This window comes from Aquarana catesbeiana, linkage group LG01, assembly GCF_042186555.1.
Source record: "Aquarana catesbeiana isolate 2022-GZ linkage group LG01, ASM4218655v1, whole genome shotgun sequence".
NCBI classification, from domain to species: Eukaryota; Metazoa; Chordata; class Amphibia; order Anura; family Ranidae; genus Aquarana; species Aquarana catesbeiana.
The window spans coordinates 519,333,716-519,357,882 of NC_133324.1; the positions used below are offsets into that span (position 1 = coordinate 519,333,716).

At 42.7% G+C, this 24,167-nt stretch overlaps 1 protein-coding gene across 3 annotated transcripts in view; it reads left to right on the top strand.

The window, feature by feature from the left end:
* The window catches only part of ARID3A (AT-rich interaction domain 3A), a 168,005-nt gene that overhangs the window by 111,530 nt on the left and 32,308 nt on the right, over window positions 1-24,167 (top strand). For 2 of the 3 annotated variants that reach the window (XM_073594058.1, XM_073594062.1), the window contains exons 5-8: window positions 3,739-3,922; window positions 4,427-4,677; window positions 4,814-5,074; window positions 15,380-15,472. In XM_073594058.1, the coding sequence (XP_073450159.1) occupies window positions 3,739-3,922; window positions 4,427-4,677; window positions 4,814-5,074; window positions 15,380-15,472 (789 nt within the window). The remainder of the gene's footprint in view (window positions 1-3,738; window positions 3,923-4,426; window positions 4,678-4,813; window positions 5,075-15,379; window positions 15,473-24,167) is intronic. The other variant, XM_073594071.1, reaches the window with a different exon arrangement.

A 24,167-nucleotide genomic window follows, 5' to 3' on the forward strand; every position in this document is an offset into this window, starting at 1 on the left:
TTTGGATCCATGTCCTGTGGTTTGATGAGACCAAAATAAACTTATTTAGTTTAGATGGGGTCAAGCGTGTGTGGCGGCAACCAGGTGAGGAGTACAAAGTCAAGTGTGTCTTGCCTACAGTCAGGCATGGTGGTGGGAGTGTCATGGTCTGGGCCTGCATGAGTGCTGCCGGCAATGGGGAGCTACAGTTCATTGAGGGAACCATGAATGCCAACATGTACTGTGACATACTGAAACAGAGCATGATCCCCTCCCTTCGGAGACTGGGCCGCAGGGCAGTATTCCAACATAATGACCGCAAACACGCCTCCAAGAGGACCACTACTAAAGAAGCTGAGGGTAAAGGTGATGGACTGGCCAAGCATGTCTCCAGACCTAAACCCTATTGAGCATCTGTGGGGCATCCTCAAATGGAAGGTGCAGGAGCCCAAGGTCCCTAACATCACCAGCTCTGTGATGTCGTCATGAAGGAGTGAAAGAGGACTCCAGTGGAAACCTGTGAAGCTCTGGTGAAGTCCATGCCCAAGAGGGTAAAGGCAGTGCTGGAAAATAATGGTGACCATACAAAATATTGACACTTTGGGCCCAATTTGGACATTTTCACTTAGGGGTGTACTCACTTCTGTTGCCAGCGGTTTAGACATTAATGGCTGTGTGTTGAGTTATTTTGAGGGGACAGCAAATTTACACTGCTACAATATAAAGTAGTGAGTGTACAGCTTGTATAACAAAGTGTCATTTCTTCAGTGTTGTCACATGAAAATATATAATAAAATATTTACAAAAATGTGAGGGGTGTATTCACTTTTGTGACATACTGTATATTTCATATAGGACTTATTAGTAAGGCTATTCCACGCGTTTATTCTTCCTGCTGTCATTTTGCATTTGATATATCTGTTTAATTTATCTGCATCTTACTTTTATTTAGTTAGTACTATATTTGACAGTCCTTGCTAGTAGTGTTATGATTAATACACCATCACAAGGGTATGTATCAATGATGTATGTGCACTTTTTTTACCTTGATATTTGTGTGGTTATGGACTAATTCCTTCTGTGAAGGGAGTTATTCTTTGTTTCCACATATGAATGTCATTCATTATGTTTTTTATTTTTTGGAAGGAAAAGCAACTAGGTTGGACTTGATGTACTTGTGTCTCTTTTTTCAACCTCGCCTACTATGTAACTATGTTAAAAATATATGTGAGATGTATAGATATTAAGTATATTAAGAGGGTGCTGGAAGCAGACTAATGGTTTTGCAAGGAACCGTGCATGACAAAACCACTTTTTAGTTGTTTATCTATACGTTTGTTGCCTTGGTAGTGATTTAATTCACAACTTATAGCAGTTAAGATTCCAGCCCTTGCTGGTGTTTATAGAAATTTTTTAACATATTCACTTTTTTTATCTTTTATAATTCATTACATTTTCCTCCTCGATTTTTCATTGCTATTTCACGGTGTGAGGATATCGGGGCATATATCTGGCACTGTGTTTTTATAGATTTGGTATTAAATGTATTTTTATGTCTGATGGCTTTAATAAGTTTATTGGGCAGTCTTTGAGTATTTTAATCCTTTTTTTTTTTTAAGTACATTAATTGTTTTGAGCTTGGTTTCTATCCATTTACTTTTTGACCTATTGTATTCATCAAGTGGCAAGCGAAAGTGAGTTTTTTTACCTTGACTGGGGGCTCTTGTGCAAATCTTGACAGCTTCCAGCCTTTCCTCTCTCTAAATGGAGAGGGATTAACGCCGCAAGCTAGCCTCCAATCCCAGTTGACGCCTATTTAGGGGAATCGCATCAGGCAAGGAGCTAGCGGTGTGGCGTTTTAGAGCACGGACCGTACTGCAGGTGATCATGCTCACATGGTTTGCTGTTTTTATCCTATTTTTGTAAGTGCAACTTTTTTTATTAAACTCATTGATGTTTAAAATGTTAATGCACTATGAGCTTTTTTTTTCTGCCTCTCCAACACGCTGTCATCTGAGCATATAAAGTTGGTGACCAACTTGAATCCCAGCGAGCGATCACTAACGGCTTAAATGACCTTTTTGTGGAGACACACATATGGATCCTGTTGGGATCTTTGGATCTGCATGATCCTGTTATTAGATGGCAGCTTACTAGATCCTATCTCTAACACAGTGGCGAAGCACTTTTTTGAGAAGTTTGCATGGAAATTTCACTTATGCACTGCTTTTGACAGATCATGTTATCTGGCACAGTAGATGATTTACGGATGGACCAATTCATTATATATATATATATATATATATATATATTATAATGTCTTTTGTTACAAAGGTTGTTTTTCAATACAATTTTGAACTCATTGACACAAGGTTCTTCACATCAGTTATTTTGTCATTCCAGGACTTTTTCAGACTTTGCTTCATTGTTTTTATTTACATTTTTTGTCATTTTGTATCAATTGTTTACATATGTTACTTAGATTATGGGCCTATGCACTTGAGTTTGACAGCGCACATTTTACACTTTTTCTCATCAAAAGTGCCCACCTATTCTTGTCCTGCAGCTACACTTCTATGAATTCTACCACTTCTATCAATAAATGTAATCTATAAATGGTAGTGGCAGACTTTTTTCAATCCTCGACCCATCCTCCATTCATATATCATTTTTCATCCATAAAAGCTGTAGTACCAGCCTTTTCGAAAGGAGAAAGCTGGATGAAATGGGTAGGCAGTCGGGCACTCTTGATGAGAGCCTGTGAACACTCCCCCCGTTCTTTTAACCCCTATTGCACCGGAAGATTATGGCATCAAGGAGTGGGGCATTGAATGGAGGAGAATTTCACTTAACAGAAGAGACATCGGCACAAAGGACCCCTTCTACGGAATTAAAGTTTATGTCCTATGTGCTTTTTTGTTGGGGAATTTTTTGTTTTGTTTTGTTTTTTTCTTGCTTGACTGCACCTTGGCTTTATGTTTCTATTGCTGTCTGTGTCCTTATTGGCAAGATTTGCTTCTATTTGTACTGGTGAATATTGTCACAAAAAAAAGGAAAGGCAAAATCAGATAAGATGAAATACCTGTTTGGTGGGGATACCGGTTTCAGTAACAAGTGTCTAAGACAAAAAAGTAACAGCCTTTACTTTGTGTAATTTCTTTAAATTTTCAGTTGTATCTCTGGAACTGGAAATGAAGATGAACTTCCCCAGTGGTGCACAAACAAAAAATAAACTGGCAGTGGTTTGAACCCTTTCCTAGTCTTTTATATATAAAGAAAACCTTTTCAGCCAGGATGTGTGGTAAACTGTTGTCCATGTTGCATTCCTTGAAAGCAGTAAACCAATGTTTGAGTTAAAATACCTAGGCAGATAAAATATTAAAATAAGCTGGTGATGGGACTGACTACATGCTCCACCTCACTCCCTGTGTTATTACCTATACAGGACAGCTAGTGTTGTTAAGCATAGGGTCAAAAAATATTGTGAGCCAGAGTCAGAATGTGCATACATAGAATAGTTTAATTCTCCAAAAACCTTTCTTTTCTAAGAAAAATAAGTTATTTGTTCCTATTTCTGATTTCCACTTGTAATAACAATGTTCTGCAAACAGCTTGGGATTTACCTGCAATTTTTGTTTTTTAATTGATCGATGCAGTGTGCTTGGATCTAAGTCACTTAGGTCTAAAGTAATTTGTGTCACATTTCATACATGTTATTGATGAAGTGCTGACAATATTCTGGGTTGATCCTTCCACCAGGAACCCCTGTGAACCGGATTCCCATAATGGCCAAGCAGGTTTTAGATTTATACATGTTGTATGTGCTGGTCACTGAAAAGGGAGGGCTAGTTGAAGTTATCAACAAGAAACTCTGGCGAGAGATCACCAAAGGCCTAAACCTGCCAACCTCAATCACCAGTGCAGCCTTTACCCTGCGCACACAGTAAGTACTTTTAACGTGGTTAATCTGATACATTGACATTGATGTAAATGGAGATGTGCAGTAACAGTGTGATCCGATAACATATGTACAAACCTCCTGACCATCCTGCTGGTATACTTCTAGCATAAATACTGACAGTAAAAAGTATGTGGGAATGAAAACTATCATTCATAAGCAACTTTGCTTTCTAAAAATGGATCCTTGCTGTTTACAGCTTGGTTCCCCCTTTTTTTTTTAATTTTTCCCCTGCTTTTGTGGTCATGGCTGCAGGTGTGTCTCAAAACTAGCAACTAGCGTGATCTTGTTCCTTCTCTTCTTCTGCCCTCTTAACAAATCTTCTGTTTCTTTTGTAATAAATTTTTTTTTTACTTCTACACTGGAGAAGAATAATTGTTTAGTTCTGCACTTTTGCTTCATCAAATTTTTTTTGTACATGCGTTTGTCTGTGTATATCTTAGCTTGTGATTAAAAGAAATCCACAACCTCTCTTCCCCACCTCTGCAGATACATGAAGTATTTATACCCCTATGAATGTGAGAAGAGAGGCCTTAGTAATCCAAATGAACTGCAGGCAGCTATTGACAGTAATCGTCGGGAAGGACGCAGACAAAGCTTTGGAGGTTCCCTTTTTACATACTCCCCAAGTGGAGCTCCAAGTATGCTTTCCTCCCCAAAAATGCAGGTTTCTGCCATGACACTAGGGGGCGCTGCAACAAATGGAAGCTCGCTTAACCCAATGCAGAAGATCAAGAAGGGTGAGTGTATATAGATATCTCGTCAGTTGGTGAGCATTTTTGGATGGCAAAAAAAGACCAAAAATGCAGCGTAGAAAATGTTTGAAAAAGGGCTGCATTGTGCATAGATCTAAATATGCTTTTCTTTCTTTTTAAGAAGAGGAATCTCCATTGTCCTTGACAGTGCCGTCCAGGGTCCCGGTTAACTTGACTGGGCACTCTATGGTGGCAGCTCAGGTGGCCGCCCAAGCAGCAGCCCTAGAGCAGCTTCGTGAAAAACTGGAGTCTGGTGAGCCTCCAGAAAAAAAGTTGGCACTGGGATCTGAGGAACAGCAGCGTTTGGTGCAACGGGCTATCCAGCAGAACCTACTGGCCATGACCACACAGTTTCCCATGAATATCCGCATTAACAGCCAAGGTAATTCAGCATCTAAAATCTTGTCAGAAATTGCAGGGCCATGCAAAACCTGTTTAAATTATTTACTTGCTGATGAGACATATGGAAACTAGCTGAATGGGTACAAAGGAATAATACTGTTAGAATTGAGGTCATCTAGTTGTGATTGGCCGTTTGAGCATACCTGCTTAAATGTCTAGTGTAAACCACATTTTGTTTAGAAAATTACAAAAAAACCACAAGGTGTAATTTACTAAAACTGTGACTATTAAGTGTTTTCATGCTTTCTGGATATTGATTTGTCTTCACTGAAACCTCACGGTGATATCCATGTTTTTGTTCCCCTCTGTCTTTTAGTGAAAAGGTGAATGTACAACTTCTATTGTCTGCTTGGATTCCATGATGTGTTAAGTATTAAAGTAGACTTTCTTTATTGTACATCACAGGACACAGAGCCTCAGTATTCACTGATGGGTTATATAGGCACCACTAGGTGATGGGCACTGGCACACCCTAGACAGGAAGTTTAGCCCCCTATATAACCCCTCCCCTGACTAGGAGTACCTCAGTTTTTTCGCCAGTGTCTTAGGCGTTGGTCACGAGTAAAGTTGTGCTGTGCTGAGCTCCACTGGCATATCCTTCTGGGGCAAGCCACGCAACTGGATCCATTCAAAGTGCTTTTCTAGGCCGAATCGAATGGTACTCGGACCTCATGTCCGAAGAAACGAGGTTCTGCCTGTAATGTTTTTCTTTTTAGAAAGCTGGACCCCGGTATCCAGTATTTGTTTTTTTCAGCCATATCCCTGGCGGGGTGCTTTACAGGCCCAGAGCTAGGATCCCCCTTTTTTAAGGAGTCCCTAGTCCCTGAAGGTTTTTTCAAATGGAGCCCATCGTGAGAGGTGAAGATTGGGTCTGTTACCACAGACCCCTGCAGCTGGATAAGGTAAGGGTAAGGTAAGTCTCTAAAACATGCACTGGTCACTCCCATACTTAAAAAGCCGTCCTTGGACGCTACCATTCTTAACAACCTACGCCCTATCTCCTTGCTCCCCTTTTCCTCTAAACTACTTGAGCGCTTGGTTTACAACCGAGTGACCACCTCATTAAAAACAACCTTCTTGATCCCCTTCAATCTGGATTTCGCCCTCACCACTCCACAGAAACTGCTCTTTTAAACTCACAAATGATCTACTAACTGCAAAAACCAACGGACACAATTCTGTACTCCTACTTCTGGATCTTTCAGCTGCCTTTGACACGGATGACCACCCCCTCCTCAAAAAAAACTTTACTCCCTCAGTCTCCGTGACTGTGCTCTTCAGTGGCTCTTATCCTACCTATCCAAACGCACCTTCAGTGTCACTTACAATACTACTTCCTCCACTCCTCTTCCCATCTCTGTCGGGGTCCCCCAAGGTTCTGTTCTTGGACCTCTTTTATTTTCAATCTACACCTCTTCCCTGGGTCAGCTGATAGCCTCTCATGGCTTTCAATATCATTTCTATGCTGACGACACACAAATCTATCTCTCCACCCCTCAACTCACTCCATCAGTCTCCTCACGCATCACTAACTTACTAACTGACATATCTGTATGGATGTCACACCACTTCCTCAAACTCAACTTGTCCAAAACTGAGCAATATTTCCTCCCCCACGTGCCTCTTCCCGACTTCTCTGTCAAGAGCAATGGCAAAACCATCCACCCGTCCCCACATGTCAGGGTGCTAGGTGTTATCTTGGATTCTGAACTCTCCTTTCGGCCCCACATCCAATCACTTTCCAAAGCTTGCCGCCTCAACCTCCGAAACATCTCTAAACTACGTCCCTTTCTAACCAATGAAACCACAAAGCTCCTGATTCACTCCCTGGTTATCTCTCGCCTCGACTACTGCAACTCCCTCCTCATTGGCTTACCTTTAAATAGACTATCCCCCCTTCAGTCCATCATGAATGCTGCTGCCAGACTCATCCACCTTACAAACCGCTCAGTGTCTGCTACCCCTCTCTGCCAATCCCTCCACTGGCTACCACTCACCCAACTAATTAAATTCAAAATACTAACAATAAGTTACAGAGCCATCCACAACTCTGCCCCCAGCTACATCACTAACCTAGTCTCAAAATGCCAACCTAATCGCCATCTCTGTTCCTCCCAAGACCTCCTGCTCTCTAGCCCACTCATCGCCTCCTCCCATAACCGCCTCCAGGACTTCTCCCGAGCCTCGCCCATCCTCTGGAATTCCCTACCCCAATCTGTCAGACTGTCTCCAAATTTATCCACTTTTAGGCGATTCCTGAAAACTTTCCTCTTCAGACAAGCCTATCCTGCCTCCATCCAACAACTGCACTATTTTCTCCATTAGCTCATCCCCCACAGCTGTTACCCTTTTGTATAACTTGACCCTCCCTCCTAGATTGTAAGCTCTAACGAGCAGGGCCCTCTGATTCCTCCTGTATTGAATTGTATTGTACTGTCTGCCCTAATGTTGTAAAGCGCTGCGTAAACTGTCGGCGCTATATAAATCCTGTATAATAATAATAAGGGAGATTCCTAAGGAATTTTTCTAGTTTCTTATGTTTTTTTTTTCCTTTAAGTAATTTTGCTATGCCTAAAGTCGCCACCGGGGGCTGTCGAGAACACGTACCTTTCCATGCTTCTAATTTTCGTCTCTGTGATCATGCTGCACGCTCCTCCGAGCCCATGTCCAGGTAGGATGTGGGTTGACGCCCACAACGAGGGCTAAACGAGGCTATAAGATGCACTCTTTTGCAGGTGCACAGCTCAAGGAGGGACACAGAGCGGATGGAGGGCATGTGAGTGTGGCTGACACAGGCATCCCCAGGCAGCATTTACTTGGCACCAGACTGGGCCTTTATAGCAGCGGTAGTTGCTGGACTATTTGCTCAGCAGTACGTGCGTTTCTGGTTGTACCTCGGCATTTGTTCTTGGCACTATGGGCAGAAGAGGTACCCCGAGAAATAGGGGCTCAAGGGGATCTCCCTCAGGCTTTGAGGACCCCCCTCTTCAGCACCATCTCCCCCTGAAGGACCTAGGGAGGCTGGTCAGGGGCTACATCTGCTGCTGGCATCTCAGCCCCTGTATACATTACTCAGGAGTTTTTTCCTCAACCAAAAATGGATTAGAGGAAAGATTGATGGCCGTGATTACATCTTCACTAGGGGGAAGAAAGCGCATTAGATCCCCTTCTACCCAGAGGAACTCTGGGAAAGGGGAGATGATTCCCCCTGTGGAAATAGGGATGAGGATGACTCTTCGGCTTTAGAGGCTGAGAAATTGCTGGTGCAATCTCTTGCTGAAAGGGTCCGCTCCACATTTAAGTTACCTGTAACTGAGCCGATTGAAAAACCCACATCTAGTTTGGGTTCACTTAAGCCTCCTCAAGCTGCACATGCTTTTCCTGTTCCTTTCCTGCTGGAAAAGCTTATTTGTTCTGAGTGGGATCACCCAGATAAACATTTTTTCCCTCCTAAAAAGTTTTCAACTCTTTATCCTATGGAGGAAAAGTTCACTAAGATGTGGGGTCTTCCGTCAATTGATGCCGCTATCAACTCTGTGAACAAAAATTTGATTTGTCCGGTTGACAACGCTCAAATGCTTAGGGATCCAACTGATAAAAAGATGGAATTCCTGTTTTGCCTTGGCACGTTCAGTAGCTCAACCTGTAGTGGCGGCAATTGGGGTATGCCAATCCTTAAGAGATCACTTGAAACAGGTGCTCACAGCAGGCCCAAGAATTAGCCGAGCTGCCAGCAGCCTTGTGTTTTGCGGTTGATGCAATCAGAGATTCTATCCTTCAGACCTCTCGTCTTACGCTTGGGCTGGTGCATATGCGTAGAGTCCTGTTGCTGAAAAATTGGTCAGCCGAAACTCCATGCAAAAAGCTCCTGGCGGGGTTCCCTTTTCGCGGGGAAAGGCTGTTTGGACAAATATATACAAAAGATATCTAGTGGGAAAAGTACCCTTTTGCCAGTTAAGAAACTGAGTAAACGTCCTTCATTTAAAAGGACTCTTTCTTCAGTGCCTGGGGCATCAGTCTCCAGGCAGTCTCAACGGCCTCCACCTTCAGGTTCAGGAGGTAAAACTCAGTCAACCCCAGGACAAAAGAAATCCTGGGGGAGGAAATCTACAAGACAGAACGCTAAAGCCTCTTTATAAAGGGGCGCCCCCGCTCGTTCGAGTGGGGGGAAGACTGCTACAATTCTCAAGAGTCTGGCAGGAGGATTTTCAGTACAGATGGGTGATCTCCACAATAACTCTCGGTTACAAACTAGAGTTCCGAGAATTTCCGTCTCCTCGTTTCCTCAGATCAAATGTCCCCAAAGACCTAGAGAAAAAGAAGTCTCTCTTCCAAGCGTTGGATCGACTTCTGTCGCAAAAAGTAATCATGGCAGTTCCCATGCAAGAGCAGGGGTTGGGCTTTTATTCAAACCTTTTCACGGTGCCAAAGCCAAATGGGGATGTCAGACCCATCCTGGATCTCAAGGATCTAAATCGGTTCCTAAAGATTCAATCTTTTTGCATGGAATCAATCCGATCAGTAGTCTCCATCCTACAAGGAGGAGAACTTCTGGCATCAATAGACATCAAAGATGCTTACCTGCATGTACCTATTTTCCCCGCTCATCAGAAATATCTGTGTTTTGAAGTGGAAAAACGTCATTTCCAGTTTTGTAGCTTTGCCTTTTGGTTTACTGCACCTCGGGTGTTCACAAAGGTCCTGGCTCCTCCTCTGGCCAGATTAAGGGCCCACGGTATAACGGTTATAGCGTACCTAGACGACCTGCTCTTAATAGACCGGTCGGTAGCCCGTTTAGACCAAGGCTTGGTCACCACAGTCAACTACCTGGAATACCTAGGTTGGGTTCTCAACCTAGAAAAGTCTTCTTTAAAACCAGTAAGAAGACTAGAGTACTTGGGTCTAATCATAGATACAACCCACAAAAGGGTGTTTTTACCCCAGGCAAAGATCAGTGCAATAAAGGAGCTGGTTCAGCTAGTCAGTGCAAAGAGTCCTTCTATTCGCCTTTGTGATTTGAGATTGTTGGGAAAGATGGTGGCTTCGTTCGAAGCGGTTCCCTATGCTCAGTTTCATTCAAGACTGTTGCAAAACAGTGTCCTATCTGCCTGGAACAAGAAGGTCCTGGCGCTAGATTTTCCAATGCGCTTGTCTCCAATAGTGCGCCGGAGACTCATTTGGTGGTTGGTACCCGAGACTCTGCGGAAAGGGAAATCCTTTCTACCAGTAACCTGGAAGGTGGTAACAGATGCCAGCCTTTCAGGTTGGGGAGCTGTTCTGGAGGTCGACTGTCCAAGGGAAATGGTCCAGGATCGAGAAGACCTTACCCATCAATATTCTGAAGATTCGTGTGGTGTACCTGGCCCTAAAAACCTGGACATTCAGGCTGCAGGGTTGTCCCGTCAGGGTCCAATCCGACAATGGCACAGCAGTGGCTTATATCAATCACCAAGGGGGCACCAGGAGTCGTGCAGCCCAGAAAGCGGTAAACCAGATCCTAATCTGGGCAGAAAAGCATGTGCCGTGTATATCGGCAATCTTCATTCCAGGGGTAGAGAACTGGCAGGCGGACTACTTAAGTTGCCAGCGGTTGTTCCCAGGGAAATGGTCTCTTCAGCCCGACATCTTCCTGGCCATATGTCAAAGATGGGGGATCCCAGATGTAGATCTGTTTGCGTCCAGGTTCAACAATAAGATCGACAACTTTGTGTCAAGAACAAGGGATCCACTTGCATGCGGGACGGATGCGTTGGTGACTCCATGGCATCAGTTCTCACTGATTTATGCATTCCCTCCTATTCTGCTGCTACCACGACTTCTTCACAGGATCAAGCAGGAAAAGAAGTCGGTGCTTCTAGTGGCCCAGAAGATCTTGGTATGCAGAAATAGTGAAGATGGCGATAGGGTCCCCATGGACCCTACCACCACATCCAGACTTGCTATTGCAGGGACCAGTGTTCATCCTACCTTACAAACGCTAAATTTAACGGTTTGGCTATTGAAACCCACATTCTGAAGAGTCGTGAGCTTTCAGGCCCAGTAATTTCTACCTTGATTAATGCAAGGAAGCCAGCTTCCAGAGTCATTTATTATAGAATCTGGAAGGCATATGTCTCCTGGTGTGAATCCAGGGGTTGGCATCCCAGAAAGTATGTCATAGGGAGAATCCTTGCTTTTCTGCAAATGGGGTTAGAGATGAAGCTGGCTTTGAGTACTATCAAGGGCCAGGTCTCGGCCTTGTCGGTATTGTTTCAACATCCGCTTGCTTCACATTCTTTGGTCTGAAGCTTTATAGAGGGGGTAACACAGCTTAATCCACCGGTTATAGCACACCTGAACTCCTGGGACTTGAATTTAGTTCTGTCGGCATTACGGAAACAGCCTTTTGAGCCGATACGACATATTCCTTTTGGTCCTTTTGACAAGGAAGCTAATTTTTCTGGTAGCCATTTCTTCTGCGAGAAGGGTATCAGAATTGGCGGCTCTTTCTTGTAAAAAAAACATATTTAATTGTTCATAAGGATAGAGTAGTATTGCATCCTCATCCTAGTTTTCTTCCGAAGGTGGTTTCAAATTTTCACCTAAACCAGAATATTGTTCTGCCTTCATTCTTTCCAGATCCCTGTTCTAAGGAATAAAAGTCACTACATTCTCTGGATGTAGTGAGAGCTGTCAAAGCCTATTTGGAACCGACCGCTCAGGTTCGCAAAACGGACGTTTTGTTCGTGTTGCCTGAAGGTCCTAGGATAGGACAGGCAGCGTTGAAATCCACCATTGCTAAATGGATTCAGCAGGTAATTTTTCAAGCTTATGGTTTAAAGGGGAAAGTTCCACCTTTCCAAAACCAAAGCGCACTCCACCAGGGCTGTTAGTGCTTCATGGGCAGTGCATCACCAGGCCTCCATGGCTCAGATCTGTAAGGCCGCAACTTGGTCTTCAGTCCATACATTCACCAGATTCTATCAGGTGGATGTGAAAAGGCATGAAGATATCGCCTTCGGGGGCAGTGTGCTGCAGGCCGCAGTACAGGGTCCTCAGGTCTGATTGCTCCCTACTTTTGTTTGTGTCCCCTCCCCTCAAGTGGCATTGCTCTGGGACATCCCATCAGTGAATACTGAGGTTCTGTGTCCTGTGATGTACGATAAAGAAAATAGGATTTTTTATAACAGCTTACCTGTAAAATCCTTTTACATCACAGGACACAGAGCTCCCGCCCCTCTTTTTTGGGGATATCTATTACACACGTATTGCTTTGCTACAAAAACTGAAGTACTCCCAGTTAGGGGAGGGGTTATATAGGGGGCTAAACTTCCTGTCTAGGGTGTGCCAGTGTCCATCACCTAGTGGTGGCTATATAACCCATCAGTGAATACTGAGGCTCTGTGTCCTGTTATGTACTCCAAGAAAAGGATTTTACACGTAAGCTGTTATAAAAAATCCTATTTTTCAGTTGGTTTGCAAGTTTACATAGACAGAGCGAGCACCTCAGAATAGGTAAAAAAAGAATTAAGAAATTGAAAAATACAGAGTTTTGAGCCTTCCATTCTACGCTTTCCAGAAGGCTCATAGGCAGGAAGACATCAGAGCCTTTGACAAAACCACGCAGTGTCTACAAAAGGAGTTATTTCTTCAGGACCCGAGTTCTGTTCAAAGCCTGTGATAGATGTTACCTATAGCATCAGAGTTGCCATTAAAGAGTTCCAGGGGTAGGGGAGCACAGTTTATTCTATTGCAGCTGAATATATTGCTAAATGATCCAAAACTTCAGCCGTCCATAGACGGTTCGAACCTCGGTCAGGTCAGTAGGAACCTTGCTCGATCGAACAACTTGGGTACAACCAGCCTCTTGGATTTTACATGCGATCATTGCTAGTGGCTATTATTGGGAAAACACAATGCGCTCTGATGGGATTTCCCCATGCACACTGACTGTATTGATGGGAGGAATCAAGCAATTTTCTTTCCTGCAAGATGTGGTTGCCATAAAGAAAACCGCTCGATCTCTGGTCGACTTTAAAGTGCGGTTAAACCCACTGGTTCCCAAAATGGTTACCTTCCAGACTTGCCTTGAATGCCTGTTACAGGTACTATTAAGGGTTGCACATCTTCACTGGTCTCACAATTCAATTACAATTATCCTGTCCACGATTCTGATTAGATTCCGCAATGCATTACGATTACTCTGCATTTTTTTTATCCAAAAATTCAAGCAGTCAGAAGAACGCCATTTCTTTATTTTCATCTGCTTTTAGTGCAATATCCCATTTGGGGAGGTTAATTCTCATAACCATCCCAAAAGAGGGCTACCTGTTATTCACCTTCAGTTCATTGCAGGGAACAAAGGGGCATTCTTTACATCTAGAGGGAAAACAGAAAGGCTTCTTTGCCGTAAGAGCTATGAAAATGTGGAACAGACTGACTCTCACAAACTAGTTCTGGGCTGCTCAGTAGATTATTTTAACAAAGACCTGAAATGCATTTTTGTCTTAAATGCACAAAATATAGTTATAGTGACAGAGGGATGGTGGTGGGGGATCGGATCAGGCAGAGGGATGGTGGTGGTGGTGGAGGGGGGGGGTGATCAGTGGCAGAGGGACACTTTATTTTTCTTAACACAGTAATTATCATTAAAAAAAGTCACCTCACTTCATATCTGTTGCAATCCACTTGGGTCACCAGGTGTTTCCAAAATAAACTCCCCTTTTCTTTCGTTTGTTTTATTTTTTTTTAACAGTTTCTTCTGTTCTTTTATGTGAATCTGACTCAAACTTAAAATGTTCAATTTCCATTACCTGTGAGTCTTCAAATTGATCCCTTTGGAATCTGCTTGAATCCAAAGACCGCTTTATATAATTGGGGTCTAACCAAGCTTAGATTAAGCCTTGTTAATGCCAGAGTTTCTAATATTCTGATTTTATGACAGTTAAATAACATAGGAGGGGCTAGGAGGGGCAGGGCTAAATCTTAATTTGGGAGATGTCTAGACCATATATTCTGAGTTTTGAGGGCAAGAGAGCTCCACAGACATGAAATTGAAGACTAATGCAGGCACTTACAAGCAACTACCATTTTGGCCAGGTCATTTAACTTTAAAAAAAAATGCCCAAATACTGGTTTCAAGTCTGATTTAATCAATGCATTTTTTGCTTTGGTACGTTGCTGCCAGACAGGTAGCATTTTATATAGCAGAAGTCAGCAATGGCAGCTGCATTTATTATTTCATTATTGGTTCTTAAATGCAATCACTGGTTACATTATGCACCCAAATCACTTGGTAGGATGTTTTTACTGTATTCTTTGCATGTTACCATATGAAATAAACTTACACGCAGCTAACAGAGTTCAAATTAAACCCCATGGGGTCAGCACAGAATACTGGTATCCAGAAGGCATATGAAATGCTACTTCTGCTCAATAAGCTTCTGCAATAGTGTTTTACTTACCAGTAATAATTTTTACACAGCTGTATTAGATTGCACACCTAAACACTAGAGTACAGTGTATTGTTGTGTATATGTGCCTTTTAAAAATTCTCTCTTGCTATTAGCTGTATATTTCTAGATACAGATTAACTGTGTTTGCAACTTTTTTTTTTGGTTTACTTAACTTGAGTTTTCCCTATAATGACCCGATGATTCATAAGCTTTCTACAAATGTCCTTAACAGTAGAACTTGGTCCAATATGTACTGAACTTGTCAACCTTATAACAAGATGGTTTACTTCAGAAGAGGGGTCAATGTGCATTTTCACTTTTACAGTCAAATTTAAGAAAACCCCACCATGTTATGTGTTCCTAGTCACACAGCATGCTTTAAAATAAACTTTATTTATCATATAATCTTTCCTAATAAATGCACTCTTAGGAGAAGGTGTCATGGGCGGCACAAGCATTATCACGGTGCAAGCATTCCTCAAGTTCAGAGTGAGTTTGTCCCTAGAAATGCTTAATACTTAATCTCATTAGAATAGACCGTGCTCAAATTTAGTTTACAACTGATAATGAGACCTTCCAGCACAGTACAAACAATGTAAATTATGGCCCCTCATAGGTGTTATCTTAATTTGGCTGCAAAAGTGGAAATAAACTACAAGCTGCCTTGCATTAGAAATAACACAGAATTTGTTAGAATAATCATATTGCAGACACATAAAATACTTTTTTGAATTAAAGTCTCTGATTACTAACATAATGAAAATGCATGCAATTTGAATAATCTTTCTGGGTGATTAAACCTCTCGCTTTCCTATTTCTGATGCTGTATTCTCACTGTGCTTTTATTTCAGCTGAGGGCAGACAGGATTCTGCTGTTAACCTCACTACCAATGGCACAAACAGTATTAGTATGTCTGTGGAGCTTAACGGTATTGTATACACAGGTGAGTCAATAAAGCTTAACTAAGAGCCCTTTCACACTGATGTGCTTTTGTATAGCTTAGGGCCCTTTCACACTAATGTGCTTTTAATGCATTTCTATGGCCTTACAATGGAAGGTGCTGTTTGGTTACTACTGTGAAACACTGCACCAAAGATGCAGCATGCAGGACTTTGTCGCCCTGGAAAAGGGCAACAAAAGCACACCCGTGTGAAAGGGCCCTTAAACAGTTTTTTGCCTTGCCGTTTATCTAAAGGGTCTTCTGACCCCAACTTTTAGCATCATAGAGGGTCTGCATATGTACTACAGTTTTCCAAGTTTGGAAACCGTATTTTGATCTGCAATGCATGTAAACCTGCACTATGGTCTTATTGTGTCCAAATACTTTTATAGCTTTGTGCCACACATTAGTTTTCACTGAAAATAGCTCAAGCTGTGTATTGCCAGCTTTAGGCTTTCCTCATATATATATATATGTGTGTGTGTGTGTGTGTGTGTGTGTGTGTGTGTGTGTGTGAAAATATACAGTACGCGTGTGTGTGTGTGTGTGTGTGTATATATATATATATATATATATATATATATATATATATATATATATATATAAAAATATCTCACACACTATATTACCAAAAGTATTGGGACGCCTGCTTTTACACGCACTTGAACTTTAATTGCATCCCAGTCTTATAATGTATGTTCATCATGCTTGTAACTGTTAGCCTTGCAATGCCTCATGGGACTTGTAGTTTCATAACAGCTGGAGGTCCACAGGTTGAGCACCCATGCTGTCGACCATCATATAGTATGGTCAAAGGCACATGTTAAATCCCTTTGAATAGGATGACTCCAAATGCCAGGTAAATATCCAGTCAAGGTTGATCCATCTGCTGCCTACTCTTTTGCAACAACCAGATCACCGCTGAAGGTTTAAACCCTGATAACATCTTGGTGTGCTCTTCTCTCACCAGGTTTAGAGTGTGTCTATGGGAATGTTTGACCCTTCTTCCAGAAGCATTTGTGAGGTCAGGCACTGATGTTGGATGAGAAGGCCCGGCTCACAGTCTGCACTCTAATTCATCCCAAAGGTGTTCTATCGGGTTGAGGCCAGGACTCTGTGCAGGCCACTCAAGTTCTTCCACCCCAAACTCGCTCATCCATGTCTTTAAGGACCTTGCTTGTGCACTGGTCCATATCATTTGGTGGAGGGGGGATTATGGTATGGGTTATTTTTCAGGGGTTGGGCCCCTTCGTTCCAGTGAAGGGAACTTCTAAGGCGCCGGCATACCAAGACATTTTGGACAATTTCATGCTCCCAACTTTGTGAGAACAGTTTGGGGATGTCCCCTTCCTGTTCCAACATGACTGCACACCAGTGTAAAAAGAAAGATCCATAAAGACATGGATGAGCGAGTTTGCGGTGGAAGAACTTGACTGGCCTGCACAGAGTCCTGACCTCAATGCGATAGAACATCTTTGGGATGAATTAGAGCGGAGACTGTGAGCCAGGCCTTTCTCGTCCACATCAGTGCCTGATCTCACAAATGTACTTCTGGAAGAATGGCTGCAAAGGGTGGGCCAACTCAATATTAAACCCTATGGACTAAGACTGGGATGCTGTTAACGTTTATGTGCCTGTAAAGGCAGGCATCCAAATACTTGCACGCAATGTAGCTGCTTCCTGCTACTGACAAAATGAGGATTTAAACAGGAATCAGACAAGGCTCTTATTCAGCTGTGGGCAAACCTTGAGGAGGAGAAGAAACCGAGGCAATGCTCAGTTTCTTCCGGCAGAGCAGGACTACTCAAAAGGGGCGACATGGAGGATTCTGGGCGGGGGGGGGGTAAAGTAGTCTAACCGACATCTGGTTGCTTTCTCACTTCCCGAGCATTTTGCTCCCCCCCCACAGGAGACCTGGGAATCTTATCCCACCTCCCCAATTCCACCAGTCAGGTCTTTGCCTAACTTCTTACTCTGGTGATGTGTCATCCACGACAGCAGCTCCTCTTCAGAGTCTTCCTCTTAGGCAGAAGAAGGTCCTTCTACCACGGTTCCACGAAAATGTAACTATACAATTTTGGTGCTTATTAAGGAGGTCTGAAAATGTATTATGTTTGATCCCAGAGTTCCTGAATGCTCCAAAGTGACAAGCATTAGATCTAGAAAACCGAAAAACCTCCTAATGCTTTTCTGGTTCATGCCATGTCAAGGAAGTTTTGTATGAGGACTGGAAACAACCAGAGAAGGTTTGTTATTGTTATGCTTGCCGTAACAATATCCCTTTGTATGAGGAATTTTCCAAAAATTGGGTCATTTTAGAGGTAGAACCAGCTATTTCTTGCCTCGATGAAGCTGGCCTGGATTAGGTTCTGGGTAAGGTTGTTACCCACTTTCAGGGACTCTGTGAAAAAAACACTAATGCCGCGTACACACGAGCGGACTTTGCGGCAGACTTTGCCCGGCGGACTTTTCGACGGACTTTACGACGGACTTTCTGAATGAACGGACTTGCCTACACACAATCAACCAAAGTCCTTCGAATTCGTACGACTGGACTAAAATAAGGAAGTTCATAGCCAGTAGCTGCCCTAGCGTGGCTTTTTGTCCGTCTAACTAGCATACAGACGAGCGGACTTTTCGACCGAACTCGAGTCCGTCGGATAGATTTGAAACATGTTTCAAATCTAAGTCCGTCCAACTTTTGAGAAAACAAAGTCTGCTGGAGCCCACACACGATCAAATTGTCCGACGAAATCCCGTCCGCCGGGCAAAGTCTGCCGTAAAGTCCGCTCGTGTGTACGCGGCATAAGACTTTGCTTAAAGTGGTTGTAAAGGTATTGCTATATACATTTAAATAACATGTTATTCTTACCTGCAGTTCTGAAACTCCTCTTCTAGAGTCCCCCGCCGGCGCTCCTAGGTTCCCTCCTCTTCGCAGGGCCCCCATTGGAAGAAGCTTCCTATGGTGACACACCTGTGGGCTCGCTACCTGAGCCAAGCTGTGTGCGTCCATAGACGCACGCAGCGTGACCCCGCTCCGATCTGAACAATTGACTGCAGCAGGAGCCAATTCTGTTATCCTAGATCAGGTCAAACTTATCCCTGGATCACCCTATGCTCCTGTCCTACAGGACAAGGAATTCCCTGATGTGGTGGATGACAAATCTCTGAAACTGAACATGAAGGGATGCCAGCCTGACAGGCAGGAGAGGAGTGCTGGTGATAGTTATGGCACAGGAAATGTAAGACCTGTACACACTGGCCAAATTCCAGGCAAAATCGGGCAGTTCAATAAACGGTGCATTCGGCTCATGTGTATGTCAGCTGGTCCGACAGAAGCCGGCCAAACAGACGAGCATGCTCAGTGGGGGAGATCAAAAAAACAAAAAACAAACTGTCAGCTCCGGTCGGAGCCGCTGTACTAACGATCAGATGTTCGTACAGCGGTTCCGACTGGTGCCAACAGTCTGTTTTTTTTCGTTCAACCCTCTGGGTTGAACGGAGAAAAACTCAGTGTGTACCAGGCTTTAGTCTCGGTGGGAGGCCCAAGTTTTAAGCAATATCCTGGAGCTGGGAGCAATTTATTTTTCCTTTCTATGGTAGACAGACCTTCTCCAGGATCTTCCTGTTCAGAACGCAATCCAACAATACCACAGCAGTAGCTTACATAAACCACCAAGGAGGCACAAGAAGTTGTGCAGCTTATCAGGAGACAAATCTCATCCAGGTTTCGTGTGACGCTAGTTTGGCCGCAAGGTTTTGCAGGCCGTTGTCTGAGTCCCCTCTATTACTGCTTTGAGACTTTCCTTCCATGTATGATCAAAGACCTAGAAACATTTTTTACATCATGCTGATCTATTTTACACTTCCATACATATATCTGAAAATCATTGAAAGCATATACATTTTGTCTCTTTTAACCTCCTACAATAGCACAGGTTTACTTTACTTAAAGCGTTTATCCCCAAAAAATAAAATAAAGCTCCTGTTCCTTTAAAGCATGTTATACAGCACAGTGCTTGTGCTGTGTCATTTGGACCCCCGTATCACCTGAAATACCTGGCTGATGCTGCCTGGGTATACCCTCCCCTCTGCAAACTGACCATGATAATCATGGCTGCTGAGCCCTGACACCGTGGTCAGTTTGCGTGATTTTGTCATCTGCAGCCTGCTATCTCTCTCCTGTCCCCTTCTCCTAATTATTGTGCTTGTGTTCTGTAAAAAATCTGCCAGATTGTACCTATGAGCGCGACTCCTGGCGCTCAAGCTGATTGTCAGCTCTCTCTGGCTGACGTCAGCGGGAGAGCTCAGCCCCATCCACTGCAGCTGGGAGCTGGAGAGAGAAGAGAGAGCCGACAGCTGAGCGCCAGAGTGGAGCTCATATTGGTACAATCGGGCAGATTTTTTACAGAACACAGGGACCATTATTATAATGGTACAGAGACTATGGGAGTATTTAGTAGAAGTGGTTAACAAGCACTTTAAAGCTAGATTATTTAAACTTGAGGGATCCAAATGATTTTTATCTGTTACCTGATTAAGGGAAGTTCTGTGAGGAAGTGGCTCACTGTAATGACTATACTTGGCAAGCTGGACCAGGACCCACCGTGTAATTTCATGGGTATTGTACTTGCATACGTAAGAATCCAATTCCTGCCCAAACTATGTGTGTATGTATGCATATGTGTGATATATATATATATATATATATATATATGTGTGTGTGTGTGTGTGTGTGTGTGTGTGTGTGTGTGTGTGTGTGTGTGTATGTGTATGTATATGTATATGTATATATAAATATAATATATACCGTGGGGACGGAAAGTATTCAGACCCCCTTAAATTTTTCACTCTTTGTTATATTGCAGCCATTTGCTAAAATCATTTAAGTTCATTTTTTCCCTCATTAATGTACACTCAGCACCCCGTATTGACAGAAAAACACAGAATTGTTGACATTTTTGCAGATTTATTAAAAAAGGAAAACTGAAATATCACATAGTCCTAAGTATTCAGACCCTTTGCTCAGTATTTAGTATAAGCACCCTTTTGATCTAATACAGCCATGAGTCTTTTTGGGAAAGATGCAACAAGTTTTTCACACCTGGATTTGGGGATCCTCTGCCATTCCTCCTTGCAGATCCTCTCCAGTTCTGTCAGGTTGGATGGTAAACGTTGGTGGACAGCCATTTTTAGGTCTCTCCAGAGATGCTCAATGGGGTTTAAGTCAGGGCTCTGGCTGGGCCATTCAAGAACAGTCACGGAGTTGTGAAGCCACTCCTTTGTTATTTTAGCTGTGTCCTTAGGGTCGTTGTCTTATTGGACGGTAAACCTTCGGCCCAGTCTGAGGTCCTGAGCACTCTGGTGAAGGTTTTCGTCCAGGATATCCCTGTACTTGGCCGCATTCATCTTTCCCTTGATTGCAACCAGTCGTCCTGTCCCTGCAGCTGAAAAACACCCCCACAGCATGATGCTGCCACCACCATGCTTCACTGTTGGGACTGTATTGGACAGGTGATGAGCAGTGCCTGGTTTTCTCCACACATACCGCTTAGAATGAAGGCTGAAAAGTTCTATCTTGGTTTCATCAGACCAGAGAATCTTATTTCTCACCATCTTGGAGTCCTTCGGGTGTTTTTTAGCAAACTCCATTCGGGCTTTCATGTGTCTTGCACTGGGGAGAGGCTTCTGTCGGGCCACTCTGCCATAAAGCCCCGACTGGTGGAGGGCTGCAGTGATGGTTGACTTAATACAACTTTCTCCCATCTCCCGACTGCATCTCTGGAGCTCAGCCACAGTGATCTTTGGGTTCTTCTTTACCTCTCTCACCAAGGCTCTTCTCCCCTGATAGCTCAGTTTGGCCGGACGGCCAGCTCTAGGAAGGGTTCTGGTCATCCCAAACGTCTTCCATTTAAGGATTATGGAGGCCACTGTGCTCTTGGGAACCTTAAGTGCAGCAGAAATTTTTTTCGTAACCTTGGCCAGATCTATGCCTTGCCACAATTCTGTCTCTGAGCTCTTCAGGCAGTTCCTTTGACCTCATGATTCTTATTTGCTTTGACATGCACTGTGAGCTGTAAGGACTTATATAGACAGGTGTGTGGCTTTCCTAAGTCCAATCAATTTAATCAAACACAGCTGGACTCAAATGAAGGTGTAGAACCATCTCAAGGATGATCAGAAGAAATGGACAGCACCTGAGTTAAATATATGGGTGTCACATCAAAGGGTCTGAATACTTAGGACCATGTGATATTTCAGTTTTTCTTTTTTAATAAACCTGCAAAAATGTCAACAATTCTGTGTTGTCAATATGGGATGCTGTGTGTACATTAATGAGGAAAAAAAATGAACGTAAATGATTTTAGCAAATGACTGCAATATAACAGAGTGAAAAATGTAAGGGGGTCTGGATACTTTCCGTCCCCACTGTATATTATATAAATTTAATTTTTTTTTTTTTTTTTTTTTTTTAATAGAGCGGAAAGGTGTTCTAAGCTATGACTATTCTGTACAGGACAACAAATTCTGAAAGAGAAATAGACAGAATATAGGAAAGTTTTTCATTACAATGCGACACCAAGCATATTTTTTACTGAGTGTTAAACACACTGGAGGTGTTTCCTATCTATCACTCATTTTAAGCATGTATACTCTTCGGAGTCAGAGTCATTTGTTTATTTTGACTCAGTCGGGGAGAAAAGTTTTAGAATCTCTGAGCAGCTGATTTTTGTTGATGCAACAGAAGATTTAAAATTCACGCTTTTCACATTCAATTGCTGTTTCCCAATAATAGTTGTAGATTTGTTTCTTACAATATGTTGCCCCATAGCATCCAGTCTACACTTTTATAGGATAGAAGTTATAAATACGATTTGCCTGTATTACCCACAGTCAGATAAGTAAAAAATATTGAGGCACTTGGGTAAATGAGGTCCTTCAATTTTTGCAAAACACGTGCATGGTGTTAGAGATAACCAATATAAATTACTTCGTTTTTCAGGAGCATTCTGCCAAAAATTGGCATTTTTATGGTTCGCTTTTGGAAGGCTGATTGTAATATAATTTTATGCAAAGTTGAATGTGTTCCCTGAAAGAAGATCCTGGTGTAGGATGGGTAGTATCATATTCCAGGGTTAGAGTACCAGGTGATTCTATACTCTATAAAGCTGCCTCTAAGTATGCATGTAAACAGTGATATATTGATCTCAGCAGGAGATTTGATTCATCTATGGGCAGGCTCATTTGTACCCAAGTCGATCCATCGATCAACTTGAATACAACCAGTATACCAGTATGGCGGATTGCTTCCCTTTTTTTTTTTTTCTTTTTTTTTTTTTGAATTGGGCAATTTTTTATTGAAGACATTATTTTTGTCATTTATACAAGACATAGAAAACAGTAGCCCGTAACAAGGACCACCGCCAATAACAATGGTAAAGAAAGAGTAACAGACACTATTGTACCTTTTTGAACACAACTATAGTGATGTCATAAGACTCTCCGGATGTTGCTTTAAAATCCAATACCAGTACTTCCATATCACTGGTCAACAACATTTTCAATAGCTCAATTACATAGGTTATGTACCCAATACTACCTCAGATTCTCAATCTCTAGATTACAAAGTGTCCAGTGGGGAAATGTGTGTTGCTTCTGTAGAGGACAGCCATTTGTCCCAGGTTTTCTGAATTTTTTTAGGGCAACCTCTATGCTTATGTCAATTCTTTCCTTTTCAAGAGAAGGTTAACAGAGTCCCTCCATTGTTGCATTGTAGGAGGAGAGAGTGAGAGCCACTTTTGTAATATCAATTTATGCACTAGGCTAAAATCATCTGGAAGAGTATTCTCTGGGATAATACCCAATATTGCCTATTTGGGGTCAGGGGGAACTTGAATAGAACAAATTTTAAGGACCTGAAAAATGGAAGACCAGTATCTGAATGGTTTGGGGCAGTGCCATAACATGTGGACAAGGGTGTCCATATTTGTGGAACAGCACGGATAGTTAGGTGTGTTTGCTCTACCCCATGAAAATAAACGCTGGGGTGTAGGGGTGTATAGTGTACCCTATGTAGTATGAATAGCTGTTAACCTCTGTGATGAAGAAAGCGGGACTAGCTGTACTGTTGCAAAGGACTGCTGCCATTGTTCATCCTCTAGAGGACCAACATCCTCACCCCATTGACTGCCACATGGCAGATTGATTTGAGCACAGGCAGCCATTTGCAATGCTGAAAATACATCCCCAATCAGTCCCTTTTTGGAGCAGGAAGTGAATACTACTATATTAAGTAGAGGGGTTGTATTTCAATGGAGAGCCTTGTAATGCGTGGCGGAGTTGAAGGTATTGATAGAACATTTTCTGTGACAAATTAAATCTCCCCACCAATGTTGCGAAAGGTAGCAGAACATCCTTATCATATAGCTGATGTAGATGCATTATCCCTACTTTTTTCCACGAATCAAAACCCTGAAGTTTGGCAAGTTCGGGTAAAATCTGATTATCCCACACAGGCATGAATTGAGTATATTCCTCATGTGAGAACAGTATCCTCACAGATTCCCACAATGGAATAGTAAGAATGTAGGAAAACTAAGTTTAACGTAAAAATTACCTGCTACCAGTAGGTCCACTGGGGAAACCTCTAAAAAATTGTGAGAGAATTATTCGCTGATTCGCGTCTCTGTAATAAAAT